Genomic DNA, 25,722 nt, shown 5'->3' with positions numbered 1-25,722 from the left:
TGCCCTGCTCTGGTTTCCCAATGGCTTTGTTCTGTTTGTCAAGGTTGATCATTGGCAGAGCTAATTAAATATTAATTAAATTTTTGCTTGCAAATTGATGACTCAGATCAACAGGATAGAGAAGATAAAATTGCCCAAGCTGAAAGAAATAAACAGACCAGGTATCAGCTACGTTTGGTCCATTAGTACATTTGGTCCATTTAGTACAATATGAATGCAGTCTCAGGGGTTTTCAATTCAATTATGTAGAATGTGAAGGATGTGTGTTTTTGTTTTATTCTTTTAATAGTTTTCTTATGTACGATGTACATTGAAGATGGCATTTAATTTCATTGTACGAGGTGCAATGACAATAAAGTAAACTTAAACTTAGGTTGAGATGAGAGATCATGAATTTTGCAGGGTAGTGGTAGATGAGAGAGATAACATGGTGACTCTGGATAGCCGCAAGACAGCAGGTAGGGTATTCTCCAGGAATATTATCTAAATTAGACAACAATAACCAATTCCAGCAAAAATGGGTCATGGCAACCTTTCAAAATGAGAAATATCAAAGTAGTGAATAATCAGGATTAGATTATGTCACCAAAGAGAACCCCAATGAATCACAACACCATCTATAAGACAGAGATTTTTGCATTTTGAGATGCCACAAACCACTAATATTTCTAACAGACTTTTCTTTTCATCGGAATACAGGTAGTCCTCGACCTACGACCACAACTGAGTCCAAAATTTCTGTTGCCAAGCGAGACATTTGTCAAGTGAATTTTGGGCCATTTTACAACCTTTCTTGCCACAATTGTTAAGTGAATCCGTTGTTAAGTCAGTAACATGGTTATTAAGTGAATCTGGTTTCTCCATTAACTTTGCTTGTCAGAAGGTCACAAAAGAGTGATTGCATGACCTTGGGACACTGCAACTATCATAAATACAAACCAGGTTGCCTAGCAGCTGAATTTTGATCACATAACCAAGGGGATGCTGCAACAGTCGTGAGTGTGAAAACAGTCATAAGTTACTTTTTTTCAGTGGTGCTGTAACTTTGAACGGTCATTAAATATAACTGCTATAAGTCAAGGACTACCTATATAAGTTCGGGAATCTGTTCTCACAGTCAATTTAAACTGAATCCCAGGAAATACAATGGGTTGAGAACATAAGACTAATAGAAAAAGTCTTGCTCATTAAAAAAAAATCCCTTTGATTGGATAGCACTTCTTGATAACAAACAGTTAGAAAATTCAATCTTAACTTCTTCCATCCTCTTCTTAATATTGCTGATAGAATGGCCAAAAAAAGAGTCAGTTGCAATCCCAAACTCACTGGACACACTTCAGTTTAGAACTGAGTTGTTTTCCTACAGTTTTGTGCCCAGAGTCCTAGTGAACTAAAGAAGGACATGCACATCAAAAGATTCAGAAAGACATTTTAACCCAAAGAGCACAATCAGGGACATCAAGGGCTGTTTAAAAAGAATCAGTAAGTTAATGTTGGTGCTTAAGTTTCAGAATTTTCAATGCAACTAAGATTGAGACTCACATGTTTCCTTGCACTGCCTGGTTGCCCAGAGCACAATCCTGTCAGGTTTGAGGATTTTGCTTGTGCAGGCAAGCATGATTATGTGTGAGATGCACTTTGGATTTTTCTTCTTATCTAGGCTTAGATAAGAAGGGAAAATGTGAGGTTTTATTTTAGCTGCAGTATAGGTACAAGAGGTTTTCATGAACCAGACAGAGCCAGCCAGCTAGATAATACTCTGGTAATATCATCTCTACTCTACTGAAGCCTCCTGGAGGGCACCCGAAGTCACGGTTGTCAAGTATAGAACTGGGGAGAAAGAATTAGAAATGATAAAGAAGTTCTACACAGATCAGGGAAAGGTTAAAGATCACACAGGTTTCTCATCACTTTTCACTGCAAGTTTCTAATATTTGTTGAATTCAACAAGTTCAAAGGAAGATGAAAAAGTCAGCTGGGAGCCAAAGAGTTGTACATCTATTTTCAAACAAGTCATTTCCTTTGATACTTTCCAAAGTGATTCTTTTGATATTTTAAAAATATTATTCCTTATAGATTAACTCTTTGAATGGTATAAATATATTTACCCCGGAGCAAATTATTGGAAAATTATTGGAAAAGTAACAGTGCAAGTGCAACTGCAAGTGATGTAGTAGTTTTCCAGGAGTTCCGTAACTACTATTGAATTTTAAACCATCAAAACAGATTTAGAATTCCTGAATGTGAGTTAACTGGATAACTGCCACACCTGCAGGAGATGAAGGATGGGGTAGATGCCAGCACATATTTTCTCAGACAATGAATTCTTCAAATATGAATTATCTCATTGCTAGGCAGTGGCACCGTTTTCTGATATACAGTATAGACGAAAATGCTGATATGGGAAATGCTACCTATATTGCAAATATTAACTAGAAGAAATGTGGCAAGATATGCAAATTTATCATTAATCTGTTTTTCTATCATCTACACACACATATATACATACATATAAATCTATATGCTGTCAGTCTTTTAGTTTGTTGGACAAAAAGTCCTAAAATTCTCAACCAGTTTAGCTGGGAATTCTGGGAGTTGTAGTCAATTTACATGGAGAGTGTTAGGTTAGATGCATACATGGAGGCAGCAACTCCAAATTTAGTGTCTTCCTCCCTCCCCTCCCAGTTTCTATTTGATTTTCTGAAACAACTTAAAATTCCAGGTTTTTTGCTCCCAGCAGATCATAGGCAATACTTGTATGGATTCATAATAGACATATCTAAATAAAGAATTTTAATTAAATGGCAATACGTACTGGATAAACAATATAATGTATGAACAGCTTCAACATTGGAGCTGGTGCAGTGAAAGCATAGAAACATTTGGGGGCAGCAAAGAATCACGAAAGCATCAAATTAACCTTCAAAATTGAATAGGGGAAGAACTCTCTGAATATTGACAAAAATGTCCACAAAAACTCTTTATATTAGAAAAAACAGCTTTTAAAATTCCCATTAGCAGGGAAAAAAAAGATCTTGACATAAATCAGTCATTTTTAGCTAGAAACAAGACTATCAAAGCTGGGTTGTTAAAATCCAGACAAGTGCTGGATTACAGCAGAAATACAGTATGCAGAAAATTTACTGCATATTTTTGCGGGCATGATTGGTAGCACATTTCCTTCAGCTTTCTACCAACAATTGCGTTTGAATATGCTGGCATAGACCTCTCATCATTTTGTTGAGTTTTTCAGGAGCAAAAATTTGCTATGAAAATGTGTGAGCCAACTGGGGTTTTTATTTTGGTTCCTTCTTTTATCAGCCCAAAGGTCCCATATACTCAATTTTACACGACACAAAAAACTTTAAAAGTCACAAATCCAATATTGTTCTAGGGATGATTATCTGATGATCTGGCACTTAGGGGACAGAGCATAATATAAAGTATTTTCCTCTGCAATTTTTGGCTTATAATGCATCTTCTCAAATTAAAACAACAAAGTATTTTCTAAATCTTTAATCTTCAATATCGTGTCCCCATTTCACTTTTGTTCACTTTCAAAAACACTGCCTTGACATTTCCAAGTCTGGATTGCCCCATGTTAATTTAGAATGATCATAAGGACTAAACTGGTAAGTCATTCCTCTATACACCTGATATTTTATGAAGGGTCTCTAATGACAATTTCAAAATGGCCTGTGAGGCCAAGTTTCCAAGTAATGAACCTGTCATTCCTTAACTTGAGATAGAAGACATGACTTATGGCATACATATAAATCTTCAAAATTAAATCCCCTTTGATAGTTGAAGTTTTCTAAGTGAAAAATGAGAACTTGCCAAAGATATCATCAAACCAGTATATTAAATTCTAAACATATGTTTCAAAAATATAGCAAATAATATCACGTAAGACATAAAATGTGGAAAACAAAATTTTGTATGCTTTAATTAACTTCGACAACAATTCTGGCTTCAGGTTTGCATTTTCTTCTCTCTTTTCTTTCTTAAATCATTTGCTTTAAAGGTCTCTAAAATATAAAATTGACTATATAACAAGATTCACAAGAGAGATTTATTTATTCATTTATTAAATTGATATAACTGCTCATCTCATGAAACAGCGACTCTGGGCGGTGTACAAGAAGTGTATTGGATGTGTCATATATTATATTGGATATACTCTATTATAATATTCAGTTTCTTTTATTTAAAATAATAGATATACTCTTAAGATAGACTCCTACTGATGTTATTGAAATGGTTTGGATATGCAATCTGTTGTGGTCTAAAAAAGATCTGAGAGCTCTTTCTTTATATCAGAAAATTTGCATATTTGTTGTTGACAAATATTCAAATACTACGCTTACCCCTTGACATCAACAAGAAGCCAATCAACCAAAAAGGAATCTTTATGTGCATGTAACAAGCATTACCCTTGATTGTGTAGTCTTCAAGTTCTGGAACATGTTCCTTATAGAGGGGTGCTCCCCACTATAGGCAACTGTGCTCTACTGGATGATTAGTGATATTACAATATCACTCTATAAAGAGGACAGAACATTCCAAAGGTCAGTTTTATATGCAAACATGTACAGTAGCAACAGACTTCATTAGTGGTACCATCTTCAACACCAGGCTGCAATAGATAGTTATTCAAAAATATTTTTTGAGACAGGTTAAATTGTACACATTTAACATAAAATGAAAAATCAAATTCAGAAAGAACATTTGCTTAATATTTCTGAGCAATGGGAAAAGTAGCTGGGCATATTTAGTCATTTGATCCTCTGCACCAATCCATGGGATTGGGGTGTGGGTGGGTGGGAATGTATCTTCTAAATATGCAAGACTCCAACATCCAGAATTCCCAACAGAAATAGGCCAATGCTATAAAACTATTTTGAAAACATTAATGAACTTATAAGTCTGCTTTATTTATCTTGTTAGAAGCATTTTAATAAGCAAGCACAGAATCTATCACGTGACTGAGTAGGAGAAACCTGACTTTATCTACAGGTAGTCCAGGGGTGAAATCCAGCAGGTTCTGACAGATTCTGGAGAACTGGTAGTGGAAATTTTGACTAGTTCAGAGAACCGGCAAATACTACTTCTGGTTGGCCCCACAGTGGGGAGGGAATGGGGATTTTGCAGTATCCTTCCCCCTGGAGTGGGGTGGGATGGAGATTTTACAATATCCTTCCCTTGCCATGCCCACCAAGCCACACCACGCCCACCAAGCCATGCCCACAGAACCAGTAGTAAAAAAAATGGATTTCACCACTGAGATAGTCCTCACTTAGTCATAATGTAGTAATTGGGACCAGCAACTCCACTGCTAAGCAACATGGTTGTAAAGCATGACGTCATGTTGCCACACAAACTTACAACAGCAGTTCCAGCAGTCCTAGTTGCCATTGTTGGGCAAATCCTATGCAGTTGCAGCATCCAACAGTCACATAAATGCCATTAGTGACCTCCTGAAAGCTTCCCCATTGACTTTGCTTGTCAAAAGTTGGCAGGGAAGATTTCAAATGGTGGTCGTGTAAGTGTGGGATGCTGTGACCATCGTAACTGCAAATGCCTGAATTGGAAATCATGTGATGGAGGATGCTGCAATGGCCACAACAATGAAGACCAGTCATAGGTTTCTCTTATTCAATGCCATTATAACTTTAAATGGCTGTTGAATGAGTGGTCTTGATAAACAAGAATTATTTGTACAGAGTTTATATACTGTACCAATCTTTAGCCTGGAACTTCTCTGAATAACTGGATGAACCAAAGGTATGATAGAACCTTGGAGAATGAATGAATTCTGCAAGAGAATTAAAGCAAGCTCCTATGACGCAGAAGAAGAAACCGAGTTTTGACTAAATAACTGAGGAAGCCTTTATGGGAGTTATATACTGAACACAGTGAATGTTGATATATATTCTGAATTCTGCTAGGCTACCTCTGTGATCCAACTTTTGGGACCCTGGTATAGACCTGAGAGTTCAAGGGCAAATACTCAACTCATACCCATGCCCACTCTTTCCTTTGATCATGAACCTCCTTATTTCCAAACCATTTCCATATGTACGTATCAGTGGTGGGTTTCAAATTTTTGTACTACTGGTTCTGTGGGGTGTGGCTTGGTAGGTGTGGCAGGGGAAAGATATTGTCAAATCTCCATTCCCACCCCACTGCAGAGGAAGGTTATTGCAAAAATCCCCATTTCCTCCCAATCAGCTGGGACTCGGGAGGCAGAGAATAGATGGGGGAGGGCCCAATCAGAATTTTTACTACCAGTTCTCCAGAACTGATCAGAACTTGCTGAAACCCACTCTGGTATGTATGCATGCATGTATATATATATATGTGTGTGTGTGTGTGTGTGTGTGTGTGTGTGTGTGTGTGTGTGTGTGTATGTAAATGTGTGTATACAGTAAGTGAAACCATACGTGGACAGTGGGGGAAAATACGGAAATTAAACTAAATAGGACAAGAATACAAAGTTTTCCCTATGGAATATGTAGGTACTTTTCTCCTGACATCAGGAATTGGTCCTATTATTATTAAGTCAAGAAACAATGTCTACTATAACTTACTGATTTTCCATTTCTTATTGTCATGGAACTGATGAGCAAAAGTAGTTAGAAAGGCAAGGAGATAGAAGAAACTTGAGATCTGATAATGGAATGAAAGTTGGTTACAACAATGATACCCTCAAGACAATAACAGTGGTTAATATTGTGGGGAGGGTCAATAGTTAATGGATGTAATGGGAATGAAGGAATGGCATCACCAAAGGGACTGTGAAAAGGTTTTCAGCTCACTGCTTCATTAGGGGAACTGAATTTTGTTAAGGATATAAAGTTATCTTATTTAAAGTTATTTAAAGTTATTTAAACTTATTTAAACTTATTTAAAGTTTAAAGTTAGATTATCTAATCTTATCTAAAGTTAGATTTCCTGATGAAAATCTAACAAGTATTATATCGTATTTGGTTTGTGGATTACTGCACAATGTCACTGGCACAAGTGTTCAGAGTTGCCTAGTCCTGTTCTAAATAAATATTAAGACTGTCAGCAGTAAAAGATCAAGGAAGTAATCCCATTTTAGTAACCTGGGTATGATTTATTTAAAAAGTTTTATTTCACCCTGAGAAATCTGTGCTTGAAGCCCAAAATCTTCTTGTCTCATAAATGTTATGTTAAATTTCCTGGTAACGAATTGGAAAGAAATCAAGCATTGATAAAAGAAATTTCACATAAGCATTGAGCTATGAATTTATGAAGATGATCCTTCTCACAACTGAGGCAATTCTGTGTGGTATTACTCCTGAGAGATTATTTTTTCTAATTCTCAAATCAAAGCACTATATGCATCATAAAGGTTGCTCTTTTACAAAATGTTTCCAGAAGCATGACTCTAAGCAGTATTAAAGTTCAGATCAGGTTTCCAGAGCATTTATTTATTAATGACACTCTCTTTAACCTATTTTGCTCAGAGCAGAATTCTTGTCTTCCATGTATCTCAGCTCATTTCAGAATCAATGAATGCTTAATTAAGATGAAGTATTGCCCCGTCTCCTGTCTCTCCTATAAAGGAATTAACTTTGTTCAAGGAAAAGCATAATATCCTCTAACATTTGAATCCAGATGCAGTTGCTGAAAGAATAGATGTAGCTATTGCTATTAATTAAGAGCTACAATTCCTATAGAGATTATACCGTAACTTGTCTGTATAGCTGCCATCATTTGGGCTACCTGCCAGTCAAGAATTATTGGTCTATAAGATCATTATAAATATTTCAGATTTCATATAAAAGCTCTGCTCACACAATCTTATACTCAGTTTGAAAACTGTTTTCTCCCCAGCTTTTTTACACCAGGTTTTACATGCATCTCTGAAGTTTAAGATAGTGTTTTATACTTCCCTGGGCATCAGAAATGGAATTGATAATTCAATTCTATTCAATTCAAAAGATAATAAGATGGCAGTATTTAAACTGTCAAAGCACTAAAGAAATCTTGTGAATATACTCACATATACACATGCAAAGGTAAAATGATGTTCTAGATTATTTCTGGCCTGGACAACAATTAAAAGTTGCTATTGTCTCTTACTTGCTGGAGTAATTGACACAAGATCAACTATCATCTCTAAGCAGAATTAAACTTGAGAGAGAAAGCAACACAATAGGTCCGTGATGGCGAACCCTCTCTGTGGGCACTCCAGCCGTCGCCCCAGCCCAGCTCTACCACGCACACATGCGCACCTCCCGCCGGCCAGCTGGTTTTCAGGTGTCTGTCGCACATTCACGGGGGGAGGAGCACATGTGGTGGATTTGTGCACGAACCCCCCAAATGCAGTGCGCCCAGTTTTGGGCCTGGACGGCCTCCTGCACCAACCTGGAAGACAAAACGGGGTGCGGGGGCTGTTTGTGCCCCCGGGCCTCATTTTGGGCCTGAAAGTTCTCCTGCACCAACCTGGAAGCCAAAAATGGGTGATGGGGGATGGGGTGCATAAATGGGGACACACAAGCATGCGTGGAGGCATGTGCGAGGGGGCGGGGGACATGAGTGGGGCAGGTGCGTGCGCGGGGGTGGGTACATGTGTGGGGTGCATGCACGGGGGGCAAGGGGCATGCTGGGGGGCCAAGGCGTATGCATGGGGCCAGGTACATTGTGGTGGGTGCTTGCATTGCATTTGGGGGTTGCGGGCACGCTTTGGGCACTTGACACCAAAAAGGTTAGCCATCACTGCAATAGGTTATCCCAGGGAACTAAAAAGGGAGTTAGATTTCCAAAGTCAAACATGCTCAGAAAACAGCTAAGCTTCAGAGTCTGATGTTGAGCAAAATGCTGTGATGTCCACAGAACGTGGCACATCTTCATATTGTTCTGAGCACTAACTAAGAAGTATGTCTTTTTGTCTTCACCTTTTCTCACCAGTAAGTTTTCTTGCCTTTGTAAATAGCTAATTTTTCTGTAATATGCTCATATTCTTAAAAGAAACCAAATATTTGGGCTTTCCTGAATAATAACCAAGAAATCACTTTCAAGACAATGTAAGGTAAAGGTAAAGGTTCCCCTCGCACATATGTGCTAGTTGTTCTCAACTCTAGGGGGTGGTGCTCATCTTCGTTTCAAAGCTGAAGAGCTGTCCGAAGATGTCTCCGTGGCCAAAGGTGCACAGAACGCTGTTACCTTCCCACCAAAGGTGGTGCCTACTTTCATTTTTTAATTGCTTTCAAACTGCTAGGTTGGCAGAAGGTGGGACAAATAACAGGAGCTCACAATGGTGCTGTTTTATTAATTTTTTTCTTAATCAAGCTCAATCCAGACCTCGTGACACTGTATAGTAAGTACAGTTGAACATCAGCCAAAGAGGGCTGCAATTCTTGCTGGTTACATAAAACACCCACTGGGGATGAAATGAATATTTTATTTCTTTTGAAGCATTTACTCTGAACAACGGTCATGTTTAGGAGACTAAGGATGAGAGTTACATTTCCCTTTTTTGTCACCCAGTTAAATTAATCAAGATTAAAATGTAATTTTAATCGATCGTTGCAGTTTCTTTGATAGCTACTCTTCATTACCTATCTTCAGTGCAGCTTCATTTGAATATTTTATTTCAAGGGCCATTCACCAACAGGACCATGTGCTTCTTTTCTCCTTTGGTTTCTTAATTTTAAGTACAATCCCAGTGTGATTTAATTATCCTTGATCTTGCTGGCAGCTGCAAGAACAAATCTGGCACAAAACTGGAAGAAGAACTTTGCCAATGATATCAGATTGGGAAATTGAAATTGATGAATATGCAGCAATGGCAAAATTGACAGTAGATATATATCCATAACAGAGGCCTAACCAAAGTTAAGCAACAATGACTCCGATATAAATTACACAGCAGGGCAAATGTAGACATCTGGACTATGTCTTTTAGGAAGAAAGTTATGAGACCAATAAAAATAATACATTAATGGGTTTATTCATTTATATCACATTTTGATACTCCCCATCTCATTATCTGAATCACTCTGGGAAGATATTTAAATAAATACTAGCAGTACAACTTGCTAGTAAAAATACAAACATACAGGCAGTGATGAGCAGTTGGAGAAATAAACAGAAAGGAAGGGGGGAAAATATTACTAGGCTGTATTTTTATTTCTGCCTTATTTATGCTCAGTAGTTTTGGGTTTTGTTTCGTTTTTGCATTATTCAATTGTTACTATTGAGCGCAGACTTTTTTCCCCTTTGTGTTTCTTTATTCTAAAAATAAAAATGTCTTACATTTTTTAAAAAGTATGCTTGATCTTTTGAGACAAATTCAAAAAACAGTGTTGCTGTTGGTAGCTAGGTCACTGTTCGATGTTATCAATAGAAGCTTGGTAAAAAGTTGCATCAACCATCTGAATTCTGCACATTGGAAACATTATAGTCTAAATACTTCAATAAAGAGAATCAGGTATGTGAGTCACAAATCTACAACACAAGCTCCTGCTGATTCTGCGGAAGATTGGGAGGAAAAAACCATCTGTTCCAAAGGTTTTTGATAATTTTTTTGATCTAAGCTGCTCAAAGAGTTTTATGAAAGGAGTATGCCTCAGATGTAGCCATCAAACAAATATAGGGTAATAAGTAGGAGGTGAGGAAGGGAAAAACCACAAGTCCTGGCTTGTTGAAAAAGCCTGAATTATTTTCCCCTCCTTTTTCACTGTATGGTGCCTTTTCCGAACTAAGAAAAAATTTGCAAAGTGTTCTATGCCAGGACCAAAAGGCTTGGTGGTGAAGGAAGACAGATGAAAGCAGCAGAAAGAAAAGTCCTCACAAATTTAAATACATATATTTTGTAGTTAACACCCTCCCCCGTTAATAATATATATATCACATTGCCATGGAGAGAGTGGTCATACCTGTAGATCAAAAAGATGGGTTGATTCAAAACCACATAAATCCTCTTCATTATAATGCACAGTGATTTAACACTCTACCATGGAAACGATCAAGTGCTTTAGTAATAGTATATATAAAAAAAAAGAAATAAGAAACTTCTTAAGCCAGAAACTGATCTAGAGAAACTGCATTTCTTCCTATACTGAAACTGGGGTACACTAATTATATTTGCTTTTGACAACATTCAAGGATGGCAAGCACTTCCATGCTTGAATGTCTCCCATGATTACAGCTCATTATTTGTGCCAAGGGTGCTATAGTACCATTCAGTACCCTTTGGAGCACTTTATCTTCTATAATTTTCATGCTCAATAGCTCACAGGAGAATTTTAAAGGAAAAGGGCAGTTGGCTTTGCATGGCCTGCTGATTATTTTGTGTTTTCTTGAGACCCTACCACAGCACCAAATGCCTCAACTCCACATAATGCTTATTTTCTATTAATAATAAAATATATTTTATTTTCAGAACCACTGAACTATATCTTACAAACATCCTGGAGCACAGGGGAACTGCCAGAGGACTGGAAAAGAGCTGATGTAGTTCCCATCTTCAAGAAAGGGGAAAAAAACCAGATCCAGGAAACTACAGACCTATCAGCCTGACCTCAGTACCAGGGAAGGATCTGGAAAAGATAATCAAGCAATGAATCACCGAACACCTAGAAGCAAAGAAAGTAATAACCAAAAACCAACATGGGTTTGTCAAAAACAGATCATGCCAGACTAATCTTATTGCATTCTTTGACAAAGTGACAAAATTAGTGGACCAGAGGAATGCTGTCGATATAATTTACTTGGACTTCAGTAAAGCATTTGATAAAGTAGACCATAACCTACTACTAGATAAAGTAGAAAAATGTGAGTTAGACAGCACCACCACCAAATGGATTCATAACTGGCTGACCAACCGCACTCAACATGTAGTCCTCAATGGAACTACATCCACATGGAGGGAAGTATGCAGTGGAGTATCCCAAGGCTCTGTTTTAGGCCCAGTACTCTTCAACATCTTCATCAATGACTTGGACAAGGGGATAGATGGGGAACTCATCAAATTTGCAGATGACACCAAGCTGGCAGGAATAGCCAACAGTCCAGAAGATAGGCTCAAGATACAGAAGGATCTTGACAGACTTGAACATTGGGCGCCATCTAACAAAATGAAATTCAACTGTGAAAAAAGTAAGGTTCTATATTTAGGCAAAAAACAAAACAAAATGCACAGGTACCATATATGTGGCACCTTGCTCAATAGTAATAACTGTGAGGGGGATCTTGGAGTCCTAGTGGACAACCATTTAGATGCAGCTGCCAAAAAAGCCAACACAGTTCTAGGCTGCATAAACAGAGGGATAGAATCAAGAACACGTAAAGTGTTACTGCCACTTTATAATGCCTTGGTAAGGCCACACTTGGAATATTGCATTCAGTTTTGGTCGCCACAATGTAAAAAAGATATTGAGACTCTAGAAAGTGTGCAGAGAAGAGTAACAAAGATGATTAGGGGACTGGAGGCTAAAACATATGAAGAACAGTTGCAGGAACTCGGTATGTCTAGTTTAATGAAAAGAAGGACTAGTGGAGACCCCAATATCTCAGGGGTTGCCACAAAGAAGAGGGAGTCAAACTATTCTCCAAAGCACCTGAGGGTAGAACAAGAAGCAATGGATGGAAACTAATCAAGGAGAGATGATTTCTCCTTAGAACTAAGGAGAAATTTCCTGACAGTTAGAACAATTAATCAGTGGAACAACTTGCCTGCAAAAGTTGTAAATGCTCCAACACTGGAAATTTTTAAGAAAATGATGGATAACAATTTGTCTGAAATGGTGTAGGGTTTCCTGCCTGGGCAGGGGGTTGCACTAGAAGACCTCCAAGATCCCTTCCAACTCTGTTGTTGTTGTTGTTGTTGTTGTTGTTGTTGTTTTGTTGTTGTTGGTGGTGGTTGTTGTTGTTGTTATATTATTATTATTATTATTATTATTATTATTATTATTATTATTATTATTATTATTATTAACATTAGCATTGCCTTAAAGCAGGCCACTGATAAATTTTACATCAGTCTAAACACACACACATACACACACACACACATACACATACAGAGGAAGCAGTTCACATTAGGTTCAAATGAAATCTCCCACTCAGTTCAGAAAAATTGGAAAAAGCTTACTGAAGACAAAAACCTTCACTTTTCAAACCAAGGATGGTTGCCAAGGAGTTCTAAACTCTGGGTGCATCCACCAAGAAAAGACACACAAACCTCTATGCTTAGCATTCTGAATTGCTAGGACACTTAAAGCTCAAAACTGCAGGTGTGCAAATAGCTGCGGATGAACCATTTTGAGTTTGAAACAGACCGTTCTGCCCTCATCTGCTATCTCAATCAACCTGAATGACTCCTCATCTTGAAATTATCCTGTTTTGTTCATGCTTGAAATGAGGTAATTTGAATTCTAGTTCCAGTTACTATTGTAGGTCAGGACTACCTGTATCTACTAAGTCGCCTCATGATGACCATAGCATGGAAGATAGCAATTTGGAATATAGGAGATTTATTTATTAATTCATTCTATAGCTGCCCATCTTAATCCAACTGAGTTTGGGTGGTGAACAACAGTACAACAAATTAAAACCACTAAAACAGTTGCAAATAATCTATATAGAGAACCAAGTATTATCATAAAAATTCCATAAAAATTAATAGTGCATCCAGGTAATGAGTTCCCATACACTTTCCAAACTTCAGGTTCATGCAGACAGCCAGGTCTTTTAGAGCATTATGAAAGGCTAACAGGGTTAGGGCCATCATGAGCTTCAAAGGAAAAATGTTCCAATGGACAAGGTCTACTGTTGAGGAGGTCCTTCTTCTCATGGTCCCTGCCAGCTGACATTCCTTAGGTAACAGGGCCTACAGCAGGGGTGTCCAAACTTGGCCCTTTGGAGAGTGGTGGACTTCAACTCCCAGAATTCCCCAGCCAGCATGAGCTATAAATTTAAGCAAGTTGCTAGTTGGAGAATTCTGGGAGTTGAAGTCCACCACTCTCCAAAGGGCCAAGTTTGGACACCCCTGGCCTACAGCATCCCCAATTTACTAGATCAAATTAGATGGGAAAAAACTATTATGAAAAGACTGTCCTTTAGGACAGGGGTCTCCAATCTTGGCCACTTTATGACTGGTGGACTTCAATTCCCAGAATTCCTCAGCCAGCCATGCTGGCAGAGGAATTCTGGAAATTGAAGTCCACCAGTCATAAAGTGGCCAAGGTTGGAGACCCCTGCTTTAGGTAACATGATCCCAATCCAGGCAACTGTAAGAGCAGGAATTAATAAATGAAATAAAAGGAAGAATAAAGGTATGCTATATGTCTGCAAAACAAAGAGAGAAGTATAATGTTATAGAAATGAAGATGATGGTCTTCACTCTTTTGGAGTGGAGTAAATGCAGGCAGGGAAGCGGAGATGTAGTTTTGATAATTATGAATGACAGGGCTAAGATGCATGTCATGAAATATGAACCCGGATCATTCTAGGTATGTATGAAAGTAGGAACCTGTATGTTGGTGAAAGTTGCACGTTATGCTCCAGTCAACAGTGTTTACCAGAGGTCAGATTTGGAAAAAATAATGCAGCATTCTAAATGAATAGTCTGTTAGGTGGTATGAATGGATAGAGGGAACAACAAAAAGAGTATAGAAAATGTAAGTGAGTCATTCATAAACCCAAAAAAGAATTAGAATGGTGACTGGTGAGTATTTTATTCAAAAAAGGCCTATTTCAAACACATAGTTTAATGTAAATCCATTCATATACACCCAGGGAAAAGCAATTAATATAAATCAAGAAGCATGACTGTTTTGATTGCTTATGACAAAAAAAAACCCCTGAGGGAATTGATAAAAGGTACAGAAATAATTAAAGGTTCTAAATCTGTGATAGACCAATCTTTATTAGTGTCAAAAAGTGGATCTTCTGAAGAGAATGAACAAGGAAAACAACAAACAAAGAATTGGTGGGAAAGTAGATGAAACAAGAGAGGAAAGTATGAGACCTATATACACCAGGGATCATCTGCTCCAGACAGAAGCTATTTGTCCTTCTTTATCAAGTTATACTGCTTGTTCTCATTCCCCCTGCCCCCACCGCCATCAGTAAACTAAAGTGGTGGGACCAGAAAAAATATGCCTTTTCTGTGCTACCCCAGTTCTGTGGATAGTCAGTCCACTGAGGTAAGATTGGCCTTTCCTTGTTACCTGCAGGAGGAGTTTAAAACGATTCTCTTGTCAGCCCTTTTAGCCTACTGGAGGTTGTTGCTACTTTAATTTACTGTCTAGGTTTATTACTTTTGTTCTTTTACTGCAGTTGTATAATTTATACTCTCTTTTTTTGTTTTTTATTTAGTGTTAGAGTGGGAGGCATAAAAATACCATTAAACTTTAAAAATAAAAAAACCCTAATAAAACATAAATAAAAAAAAGAAATAGCATTAACCTGTTAGAAGGCAGATTATTCATTCAACAGAACAACTGCAAAATGGATGAAATGAAAAAGGATGTGGAAGTTGCTCGGAGCTGAATGGAAAGAATTATGTTACAAAAGTGTTTGACATTACACTAATGAGAAGTATGAAAATAATGTTTGGTGGAATGATGAAATGAAAGAGGCTGTACATGAGGGGGGGAAATGCATACAAGAGAATAAATGCCCCCCCAATGAATATAAAACATACCGTATTCTACAATGTTATTATATTTTGCTAGTTGTTATTTTATTTAGATGAAAGAATGGATGTTGCTGAAAAACGATGAGACTTTTAGAACGAGAAGATCATTACCCAAGCTTTAGTTGGAATAGTTAAAATTAATGTGGATTTCAAAAATATCTGTGACCCTTTGGAGGTTGGGACTTTTTTCCTGACAAGTCAGTTTGGAGCCATTGGATCATCTGCCTACAATAGGTTCCCTTTTTCAAGACCTATTGATCTTTGTTGGCATCTTGCAGGGATGGGGTCTTAACAGGACATTCTTGTGTGAAATGGTCAGATTCCGTATAATGTGCCTCAGTGCTAATTTATTTAGTTTTTAGTGGAGTTTTGCTAACTAAATTATGGAGTTTTGCTGGATCAGTTATGGAGGTCCTGTTTGTCACCATTCATGCCTTAATCACTTCCAGGCTGGAATATTACCATGAGCTCTACATGGTACTGCCCATGAAAACAATGCCAAAACTGCAATTGCTCCATAGTACACTGAAGCGGATAGTTATGCATGCAGTATGGGACATTCATATAGCACTCTAATTTATGAGCTGTATCGGCTCCTAGTAAACTTCTGGTGTAATTCAAGATGCTGATTTTTATTACAAAACCTGTAGAAAGCCAAGAGAAGAATCTTGGGGAAATCAGACAGAGCCAATGGTTGAAAAAACATACTTTAAGCCTGGGAAACAGGAAAAGTCCTGATCCATCTGCTGAGCTAGCTGTTTGATCATCAGGGTGAATTGGTCCATCTGTGTTGGCACCCAGTTCTTGCACTGCACTGTTTGATTCTGATACCAACAGGGACTTTGAGGAGAAGATTAGTACACATAGGACATTTCAGACAATTTCTTCACTTGTAGAATTGGAATGATAGAGAAAATGCTCTTGCTGTCAGAAAATTGTCTCAGGACTTTGTTTTTGAAATTAGACTCAAGACAAATAAAAAAAAAGAATATTTATTGAATATTAAATGGTTTCAGCAAGACATAGATCAGGTTCTATATACCGCATATTTATTTTTCCAAGGTTTAAACTGTCCTTCCCCCTGTCTGTTTTTAATGGACTGGTTGAAATCTGCTTCTCAAGCTAGTCTACAGGAGTGGGCAGCCATAACCAATTTAAATAATAATAATAACGCCCAATTATTTGTTCCTGGGCAGTTCTAATCCTCATAAAACCTTTCAATTCTGATTTAAAATTATTTTTTCTCAAGTTATTAAAAAAAGATAAGGATGTATTTTAGGTTTTTTTTTATATAGAACAGCCTTACTATAAACATGAGGAAATATATTTAATGAGATAGTAAAGCGAAGAAAAGCTATGTCTCTGTGTAGACGTTTTTTTACATTTAAATCTCTTTTGCCACACTCAAGTGAACCCAACTTTGTTATAAATGCTACCTTTTCATTGATTAGTTCAAGCTTGAATCACTATGCCTAGTATTGAGGAAGGGCAGCTTTTCACGATAAATATTAGATGAAACCCTGAATGTCTAGAAGACACAGAGAGATTCAGGCCCACAGCAGTAAACATTCTTAGCACAGCCTGGATTCACGTAAGGTGTTCTCCATTGCTCTAGCATAATTGAAGACAGAAAAATTCTATTCTTAACAATTTTACCACCTCCTATACTTACAATGTCATTATAGTAGCATCATCCATATTGACCTCAATAAAACATAAACAGGCAGTAGCAAATGTATTGCCGCAATCCTCCAGTCTTTCGGATATGGATTTCAAATAGTCACATTAAAAGGCTAATTTAATAAGATAGAATAGTTGGCTCCTGTTTCCTGAATCTATTGTCTTAAGATATTAGACTCATCTAATCTAGCTTTCAGCCTAAAACCAAGAATGACATGTGATTCTTCCAAGCTGAGTTCTTTATTATTTCACACCTATGGACAAAATCTTGCCAGATTGAAGGCTTTACTATCTACATCTACCAAATATTCTGAGAACTGTTGGGAAGGGTCTGTCTTTACCCACTTTCTCTTACACATAGTGTCTGGGCTGAATTGCCTTTTATGCCTCTGTGCACCACCTCCCTCCTGGGAATCCACCTTCTTACTACATGCCATGATGACCTGTTGAAAATAATAGGCAGGAGTGAACTTTTGTGTACAAAATGAAGTCTTAAAGTACAGGTTGACCTTATTTGTGGGGGTTGCATCCCAGCGTACAACCATGGATAATAATGTTGCATGTAATGAAAAGTTGAGACTAGGAGAACTGGGGAGCTAGATTCTAGAACACTAGAAAATAATTAAAAGAAAGAAAGAAAGAAAATCAAACATGTAAGGAAAAAGCAGAAATGATGATACTGTTGTTTGGCCATTTCAGATATTCTCTCCCCCCCCCCCCCATTTTATTGCAAACAGAAATAAAAAATAAAGATTACAGTATGTGTACTTATGTATTCCCCTGAGGAGTATAAAATAAGAGGGTCAGAATCAGTGGTGAAATCCATATTTTTTTTTACTACCGGTTCTGTGGCTTGGTGGGCTAGGCAGGGGAAGGATACTGCAAAATCTCCATTCCCACCCCACTCTGGGGCCAGCCAGAGGTGGTATTTGCCAGTTCTCCGAACTGCTCAAAATTTCCATTATGGTTCTCCAGAACCTGTCAGAACCTGTTGGATTTCTCCCCGGTCAGAATGCTGCAGATATTTGGAAACTGGGAAACTGATTGGAGTGAAGGGAAGATGTTTACTTCACTGTATGTGTAAAACAGCAGGCAGATAAATGCTATACTTGGGAATGTATGCATATGTTAAAGAATTTACTATTCTGATACAGAACTATCAACCATGGAAATGAGCAACTACAGCTAATGAAATCCCACCAGTGTATAAATTAAAATCACACCCATTACCTTGCACTTTCAAAAGTTGCAGAAGGTGACTTCCCAACAGCACCAAATCCAACACCAACCGCCAAACCCTCTGAAACAGAGCAAGAAAGCCGTGGTTACTAATCCTGCAATTAGCTTGGCAGACAGATTGTTCTCTTCAAATATTTGGTTTATAAAAAACTTGCAGAATAGCAACAGTTCTTACCTGATGTATAATTTTCCACTACCCTGGAAATTATAAATTTTCTGATATCTACAAAACTCATTACTAGTTAAGATACAAATTATTCAAAACAAAGATCAATAATGACATTAATGATAACTTACAAGAAGCCATTATTATGCATAAAACTCATATACGTTTGATTGTTGTGCTCTATAATTTTAAGCCTAAAAATTTACACAAGGGCACAACATTAGATGCTGGAATTACTATTGAAGGTCAGCACCACAATTTGACCCTGGTATCAAAACATAAGCTATTATTAATCTTAAGGATCATACTGATTTCACCAAACAACAAATCCAATACAGGTTGATTCCTTATATGGAACCAACCTGTTGGGAAGAGATATTCAAAGCATCACAGTAATTAATTGAACAATGATAATTTAGAGTGGACACAGATGGAGAAGAATATATGGAAGATGAAAACTATTCATCAGCATTCTAACTACTGCAAGATACCACATGTAGGTAGGAAAGCAGATGGGATACTTGTTTCAGAAGACACGTGACACAAATTATATTGATGTAAAGTGTTATGCTTTTTATCCAGATGGAACTAAAACATAATAAGGTATTCACCTTATCAGAGGGAAATTTCTACCTGCCATCTTTCAAGATTAACCACTTGTTAGTATCTCCTACAGAACTGCATTCCTGAAGCACATCAACAAACATCTTTCTAGATCAGGGGTGTCAAACTAGATTTCTTTGAGGGCTGAATCAGCATTGTAGTTCTCCTCCATGGGCTGGCGGGTGGGATGGGATGGGCGTCTCTTGCAGCACTCTGCTGGCCAAAATGTGGTGCGGTGCGGAGGAGTCCGTGTGAGGCCTCCGTGCAGCCTGTTTTTGGCCTGGCAGAATGCTGCTGGAGGCTGAGGAGGCCAAAACCAGGCTGCACAGAGGCTGCAGGAGGCCTCTACGCAGCCCATTTTTGGCCAGTAGAATGCTGCAGAAGGCCATGGAGGCCAAAAATGGGCTGGAGGGGGCGCACGTGGCCCATTTTGGCCGGCAGAGGCACTGCGGGCTGGTCCTTTGATTTTCCAGGCCAGCCCCGTGGGCTGAATTTAAGCACCCTACAGGCTGAATCCGGCCCATGGACCTTGAGTTTGACAACCCTGTTTTAGATACAAGGAGGTGAAACTGACAAAATATTAAACAGAGTCAATTGAAAACTAATAGTGAAGAAACCTGTTGTTTCAAGAAGGGGCTGCTGGTGGTATGAGTATATCTAGGTGACATAACAATGGAGAAGGTATAATCAGCAATTCAGATCAAATGTTTCAGAGGTTCTGAGGCAAAGCTGATGAGGGAAAGACAAAGATTAGTTTTGTTTTTTCAACTGTCTGTTCTGCAGAGTCCTTTGAAAATGTTGACTACTATTAGGGCTACTAGGGCCAGAAAAAGGAGGTGCCAGAAAACAGCACCATCCACAAGGAGGCTGAGACAAGGAGAAAAGAAAGGTGAAAAGAGATGCCTGTATTCACCCAGAGCATGGATGTCAAACTTGCAGCGTCACATTGCCGTCATGTGATGTATTGTGACGTTTTCGCCCTTTACTGGGCTGGGCATGGAAAATCCTGTGCACAATGCATCTGGCTGCGGGCTGCCAGTTTGACACTTCTGAGTCTGACCCAGAGCAAAGTCCTACCACAGTAGAAGGGGCCGGTTTAGCTCAGGCTGGTAAGGCCTGTTATTAAGAACACAAAGCCTGCAATTACTGCAGGTTCGAGCCCGGCCCAAGGTTGACTCAGCCTTCCATCCTTTATAAGGTAGGTAAAATGAGGACCCAGATTGTTGGGGGGGCAATAAGTTGACTTTGTAAAAATATACAAATAGAATGAGACTATTGCCTTATACACTGTAAGCCGCCCTGAGTCTTCGGAGAAGGGCGGGGTATAAATGTAAAAAAAAACAACAACACACACACACACAAAAAAAGAAGCAGGAATGACAATGCATCCACAAAAGAGCGACCATTACTCTGCTAAACAACAGGCCATCACTCTGCTAAACAAATAATTCCCTCAACACTGTCAGACTATTTACTGAATCTGCACTACTATTAATCGTTTCATAGTTCCCATCACCAATCTCTTTCCACTTATGACTGTATGACTATAACTTGTTGCTGGCAATCCTTATGATTTATATTGATATATTGATCATCAATTGTGTTGTAAATGTTGTACCTTGATGAACGTATCTTTTCTTTTATGTACACTGAGAACATATGCACCAAGACAAATTCCTTGTGTGTCCAATCACACTTGGCCAATAAATTCTATTATCCTAGTATGAGAGATAAGCTCTGTATCATACTTGAATCAAGAAGCCGGAAGAAGCTGAACAACTAACTCTGGGAAAGAAGGAGGAGGTAAAAAGTCAAAATAATAAAAGTTTAAGAACTAAGTTGTAAAGCAATAAAACAGATAAGAAAGTGTTAGCAGAGATAAATAATCAGGGGAGAGTGAGAACAAGAGGACTAAAGTTAAGAACTTAAGGTTTGGATGAAAAACAAACAAATCCTGCTGCTAAGTAAAGAAAAATTTTTGAAGTTGAAACCAAAATCTAACTAAAAAGGATTTTTTTTAGAATAAGACAGAAAAAACAGCTAACATTTAGAAATGCAAACATTAAAAGTGACAATAATCACTGGCTATAATAAACCAACACCCTATTTTACATACATACATGCATACAATTGTATAAGAATACACCGTTCATAACAAAAACTTGACACCTGCCTCACTGCTTTTATAATCCTTTATTTTAAAAAAATCCCATGATATAATTATATTACCATCCCTGATCACCGGCCATTATAGCTGGGACTGATAAGAATCCCATAATAATTTTACACTACATTCCAATGTAAAGCTACCTTTCTATTGCACAGATCTGCAGGATCAAGTAGCCCAACAAAACTGCATTTAAGATGGCTGTTCCACATCTGGAATGTCAAAAGAGAAAAATATAAGGCGCAGCATTTGTTTTTCAAGCAAATCCCACATAGGAAAATATAAACAGAATTCCTTATTGGAAAAAAGCAGGTCAACCTTTCCTGAAATGACTTTTGTCAGTAAAACCACTTTTGCTTTGTCAGCTTCTCTGATGTGAAAATTAGAATTCTTAGGACATGTTAACTCACAGGAGATGAAATTTGCTGTGAGCCAGATTTTACATTTTTAAAAAGTTATTATAGTAAAGAACTCAGCATGTTCTTCTGCCAGGTGTATTTTTAGCTCTGCAGGGGATAAATCAGAAGTGCTTTAGTTACAATTGCATTATCTGTTAATAGGGAGAGAAAAGAAAGCATTTAGCCTTCAAATAGGTGCAGGAAATCAGACAATGTTTTGTGCTCACCAGAGATGAGTTTTGAAGTAATTCCTGCATAATTGGCTAGTTCTCCTTAACTCAATTATGGAGGCTTCTATTTTTCCCCCCATTAGTTTTATTCCCGCTCTCTCAACAGTGAATAATTCTTACCCGTATAGAAAATATCAAGGTACTTTTTAAAATAATATGTTGACAGACTACTTTCTAAGGAAAATAGGTGGGTGTATAATGTGTAAGTACACCAATGGTTGAAAAAGGGGGGAAAAGGGAAGAATACTTGAAGGACAGCGAAGTAGATGCATTGGAGTTGGTATGTCTTGAAGCATTACTGAGTACTGAAGAGATGAAATTGGCTTTCAAGAAAAACCAAAGAACAGAAAAGAGATAGGGTAAGGCAAAGTATTACATAGCCAGTATGCAACAGAAATAGCAGGAAAACCAGATAACAGAACTGTCAATGGCTAAAAGCAGAAAAAATTAAGAAAGAAATAGAGGGGCCAGTTCTGGCTGCACAAGACCAAACCTTAAGAACAAATTCATACTAAGTCAGAATTGAGAAGACAGAAGCAGAAAGCGAAAGCAGCCTCTGCAAAGAAGTTAAACAAAAAACTGGATTATCTAACTGCTGTAAGAAGATCACATAGACCATGTGTCAACTTGTGAAGCATTCCTGACTTGCTCCCAGTTGCCATAGGCAAGGGGATGGGGAACTGAGCCTCGCAGCTGCATCGAGGAACTTGCATTTCAGTCAAACCAAAGCATATTCCAGCTGTCAATATCAAGGTAATCTCCAGGGTGACCCACACTGGCCAGAGAGAGTGACTTCTATAACTCGCGAAATTGCTTCGTTGGGGAATATGACTGATGACACACCTTGGGGGGAGGGGGAAACAGGGTCAGAACCAAGGTGCGAATTAAGTGAGGTCAGAGCTGGCTTCACTTGATTTGTGCCGACATGAAGCTCCTAATAAATAACTGGATTTCTTTTGAAGCTTGGCTTGAGGCTCATGATTTAATAAGTGCATTGGTCGGAACCCTGACACCAGGGGTGTCAAACTCAATTTCATTGAGGGCCACATCAGGATTGTGTTTGACCTTGGGGGGGGCTGCGGGGTGTGGCCAGAGTGTGTGTGGCCGGGGTATGTGACCAACTCAACATCACTCATGTTCGGCACTTCTATGGTGGGCCAAGCACTCAGCCAATGAAAATGGGCTCCCGAGCTCCATTTTCGGCTGCTAGGGCCTCCTGCAACCCTCTGCCAGAGAAAACGGAGCTTGAGAGGGCCACACACAGCCTGTTTTTGCTGGCAGTGGTACTGCGGACTGGTCCTTTGCTATTTCCAGGATGGGCCCATAGGCCAGATCTAAGCATCCCGGATTTGGCCCCGGGCCTTGAGTTTGACACCCCTGATATAGACTGACTACAAGCAACAGTGCAACACAATAGCAACAATAGTGCATTGGAATATTTGAAAGAAATACCATTTACCTGCAAGCAAAAACTAATAGGACAACAAAATAGACAAATAATAGAAAATGAAGAAGCTGAAGTGCTCTGGGACTTTAGAATTCAAACAGAAAAAAAGCACCTGCCACATAAAACATCAAACTTAATAACTGTCAATAAGAAAGACAAAGAAGTCTGACTTGCAGATGTGGCAGTACCTGGAGACAGAAGAAGGGAAGAGAAAGAATGAGAGGAAATCACAAAATATAAAGACCTGGAAACAGAAGTAGGACAACTTATACAACATATATTTGTTATCATTTACCTCAAGCTCTAAATTTTTGGAGGGAGGGGGAAAGAAAAGGAAGAAAAATTAACTATACACTGTATAGTTATATACACTGTACACTGAGAGCATATGCACCAAGACAAATTCCTTGTGTGTCCAATCACACTTGGCCAATAAAATTCTATTCTATTCTATTCTATTCTATTCTATAGACAAAAAAAGACAAAAATTATAGTACAGTTTACAATCACTTGGTGAGTTTTTTCATTTGTATACAATGAGACGGTTGAGCAATGACAGTTGTATAAATGCTTGTCTTGACTTTTAGATTCCAAAGTATGTAAAGCACTCAAGGAATAACAAGGCAGGAGGTTAGAAACAAGACTAAGAATAGAATAGAATAGAATTTTTATTGGCCAAGTGTGATTGGACACACAAGGAATTTGTCTTGGTGCATATGCTCTCAGTGTACATAAAAGAAAAGATACGTTCATCAAGGTACAACATTTACAACATAAGGAATTCAAGATAAAGATTCAGGAACACCAAAACAAAGAAGAAACAACTAGGGTAGAATGGAAAAAAAATCTTTGGAAAGAATTCAAAATGTCTGGGTATTTTTCCATATCTACCCAAAAGAAATGTCATCATAAGCCAAGATTGGCAAGTGAAATAATTATTGCTATTTGAGATTGATATTTGAAAACCTGTTCTTTGTGAATGGTGCCATGAATATTAAGATAAATGTGTGTTTTTTCTGGATTTCTATTACAAAACCAAATAAAAAAAATCAACTGGAAATACTGATAATTTCTACAAATGTTTGCAGTGCTTCAACATTCTTAGCCAAACTTTAATGTACTGGTAGTCCTTGTTTTACAATCATGCATTTAGTAACCATTCAAAGTAACAACAGCACTGAAAAAGGTGACTTATGATCACTCCTCACATTTACAACCATCACAGTACCCCCAGGGTCACTTGATAAAAATTCAGACACTTCTATAATCAGCCGGTATTTACAATGGTTGCAACATCCCAAGGTCATGTGACCACCACTTGCAACCTTCCCAGCTGACCTCTGACCCGCAAAATCAACAGGGAGAGCAGGATTTGCTTAATAACTGCATGAGTCACTTAACAATTGCAGTGATTCACTTAAAAACAAGGCAAGAAAGGTCATAAAATCAAGTGCCACTAAGTTAACAACTGTCTTGCCTAGCAATGGATATTCTGGTCTGAATTGTGATAATAAGATAAGGACTATTTCTACTGCAAGGAAGTAACATTGGTCTCTTAGGTCTAGAGGGGAAATCTGTGGCTTTCCATATGTTACTGCATTATCATTCTCAATGCACTCAAAAAAAACAAAGGTCTGAAAAAAATTGCACACTTCTATCTGCCTTTTGCTAGTGATAAATATGCCATGTACTGCACAAGATAGTCTTATATTCAGTATGAGAAAGAAAAGACCCTAGATGCATAATTACTGCAAATATGCAGGTAGAAATTCTCCAGGCAGGAGATACATTCTGTGCCATTAGCTAGAGAAGCTATGTCCTTTAAAGAACAAAGTATCAGAAAACTACATCAGAAAAAAGACAGATGCTTCAGTTGCCCAAATACTGGTAAGAACAGAGGAAGACAGTCTAAAAACCATGGAAAAAACAGGCCAATTATCTCCTGGGAATTCCCAGGAGGAAACCTAGCAAGTAAAATACAAACTGCAGCTACCCACACAATATAAATAGGAGAAAACTGTGTTCAGCGGAAGGTTCGTGGTGAGAGGACAGTATGTTGGGCAAGAGCTGCATAAAGAAAATGGAAACTCACATGTCACTAAGTGCATTCCCAAAG

General features: G+C 38.1%; 1 protein-coding gene across 4 annotated transcripts in view; it reads right to left on the bottom strand.

Annotated features, from left to right (window-relative positions):
- Positions 1-25,722, bottom strand: part of SLC39A11 (solute carrier family 39 member 11) — a 349,879-nt gene that overhangs the window by 27,178 nt on the left and 296,979 nt on the right. For all 4 annotated transcript variants that reach the window (XM_058168375.1, XM_058168377.1, XM_058168376.1 and 1 more), the window contains exon 7: positions 18,587-18,656. In XM_058168375.1, the coding sequence (XP_058024358.1) occupies positions 18,587-18,656 (70 nt within the window). The remainder of the gene's footprint in view (positions 1-18,586; positions 18,657-25,722) is intronic.

This window comes from Ahaetulla prasina, chromosome 2 (assembly GCF_028640845.1).
Source record: "Ahaetulla prasina isolate Xishuangbanna chromosome 2, ASM2864084v1, whole genome shotgun sequence".
NCBI lineage: Eukaryota > Metazoa > Chordata > Lepidosauria > Squamata > Colubridae > Ahaetulla > Ahaetulla prasina.
Note: the sequence above shows the minus strand (reverse complement) of the source record. Positions and strands in the feature narration are given on the sequence as shown.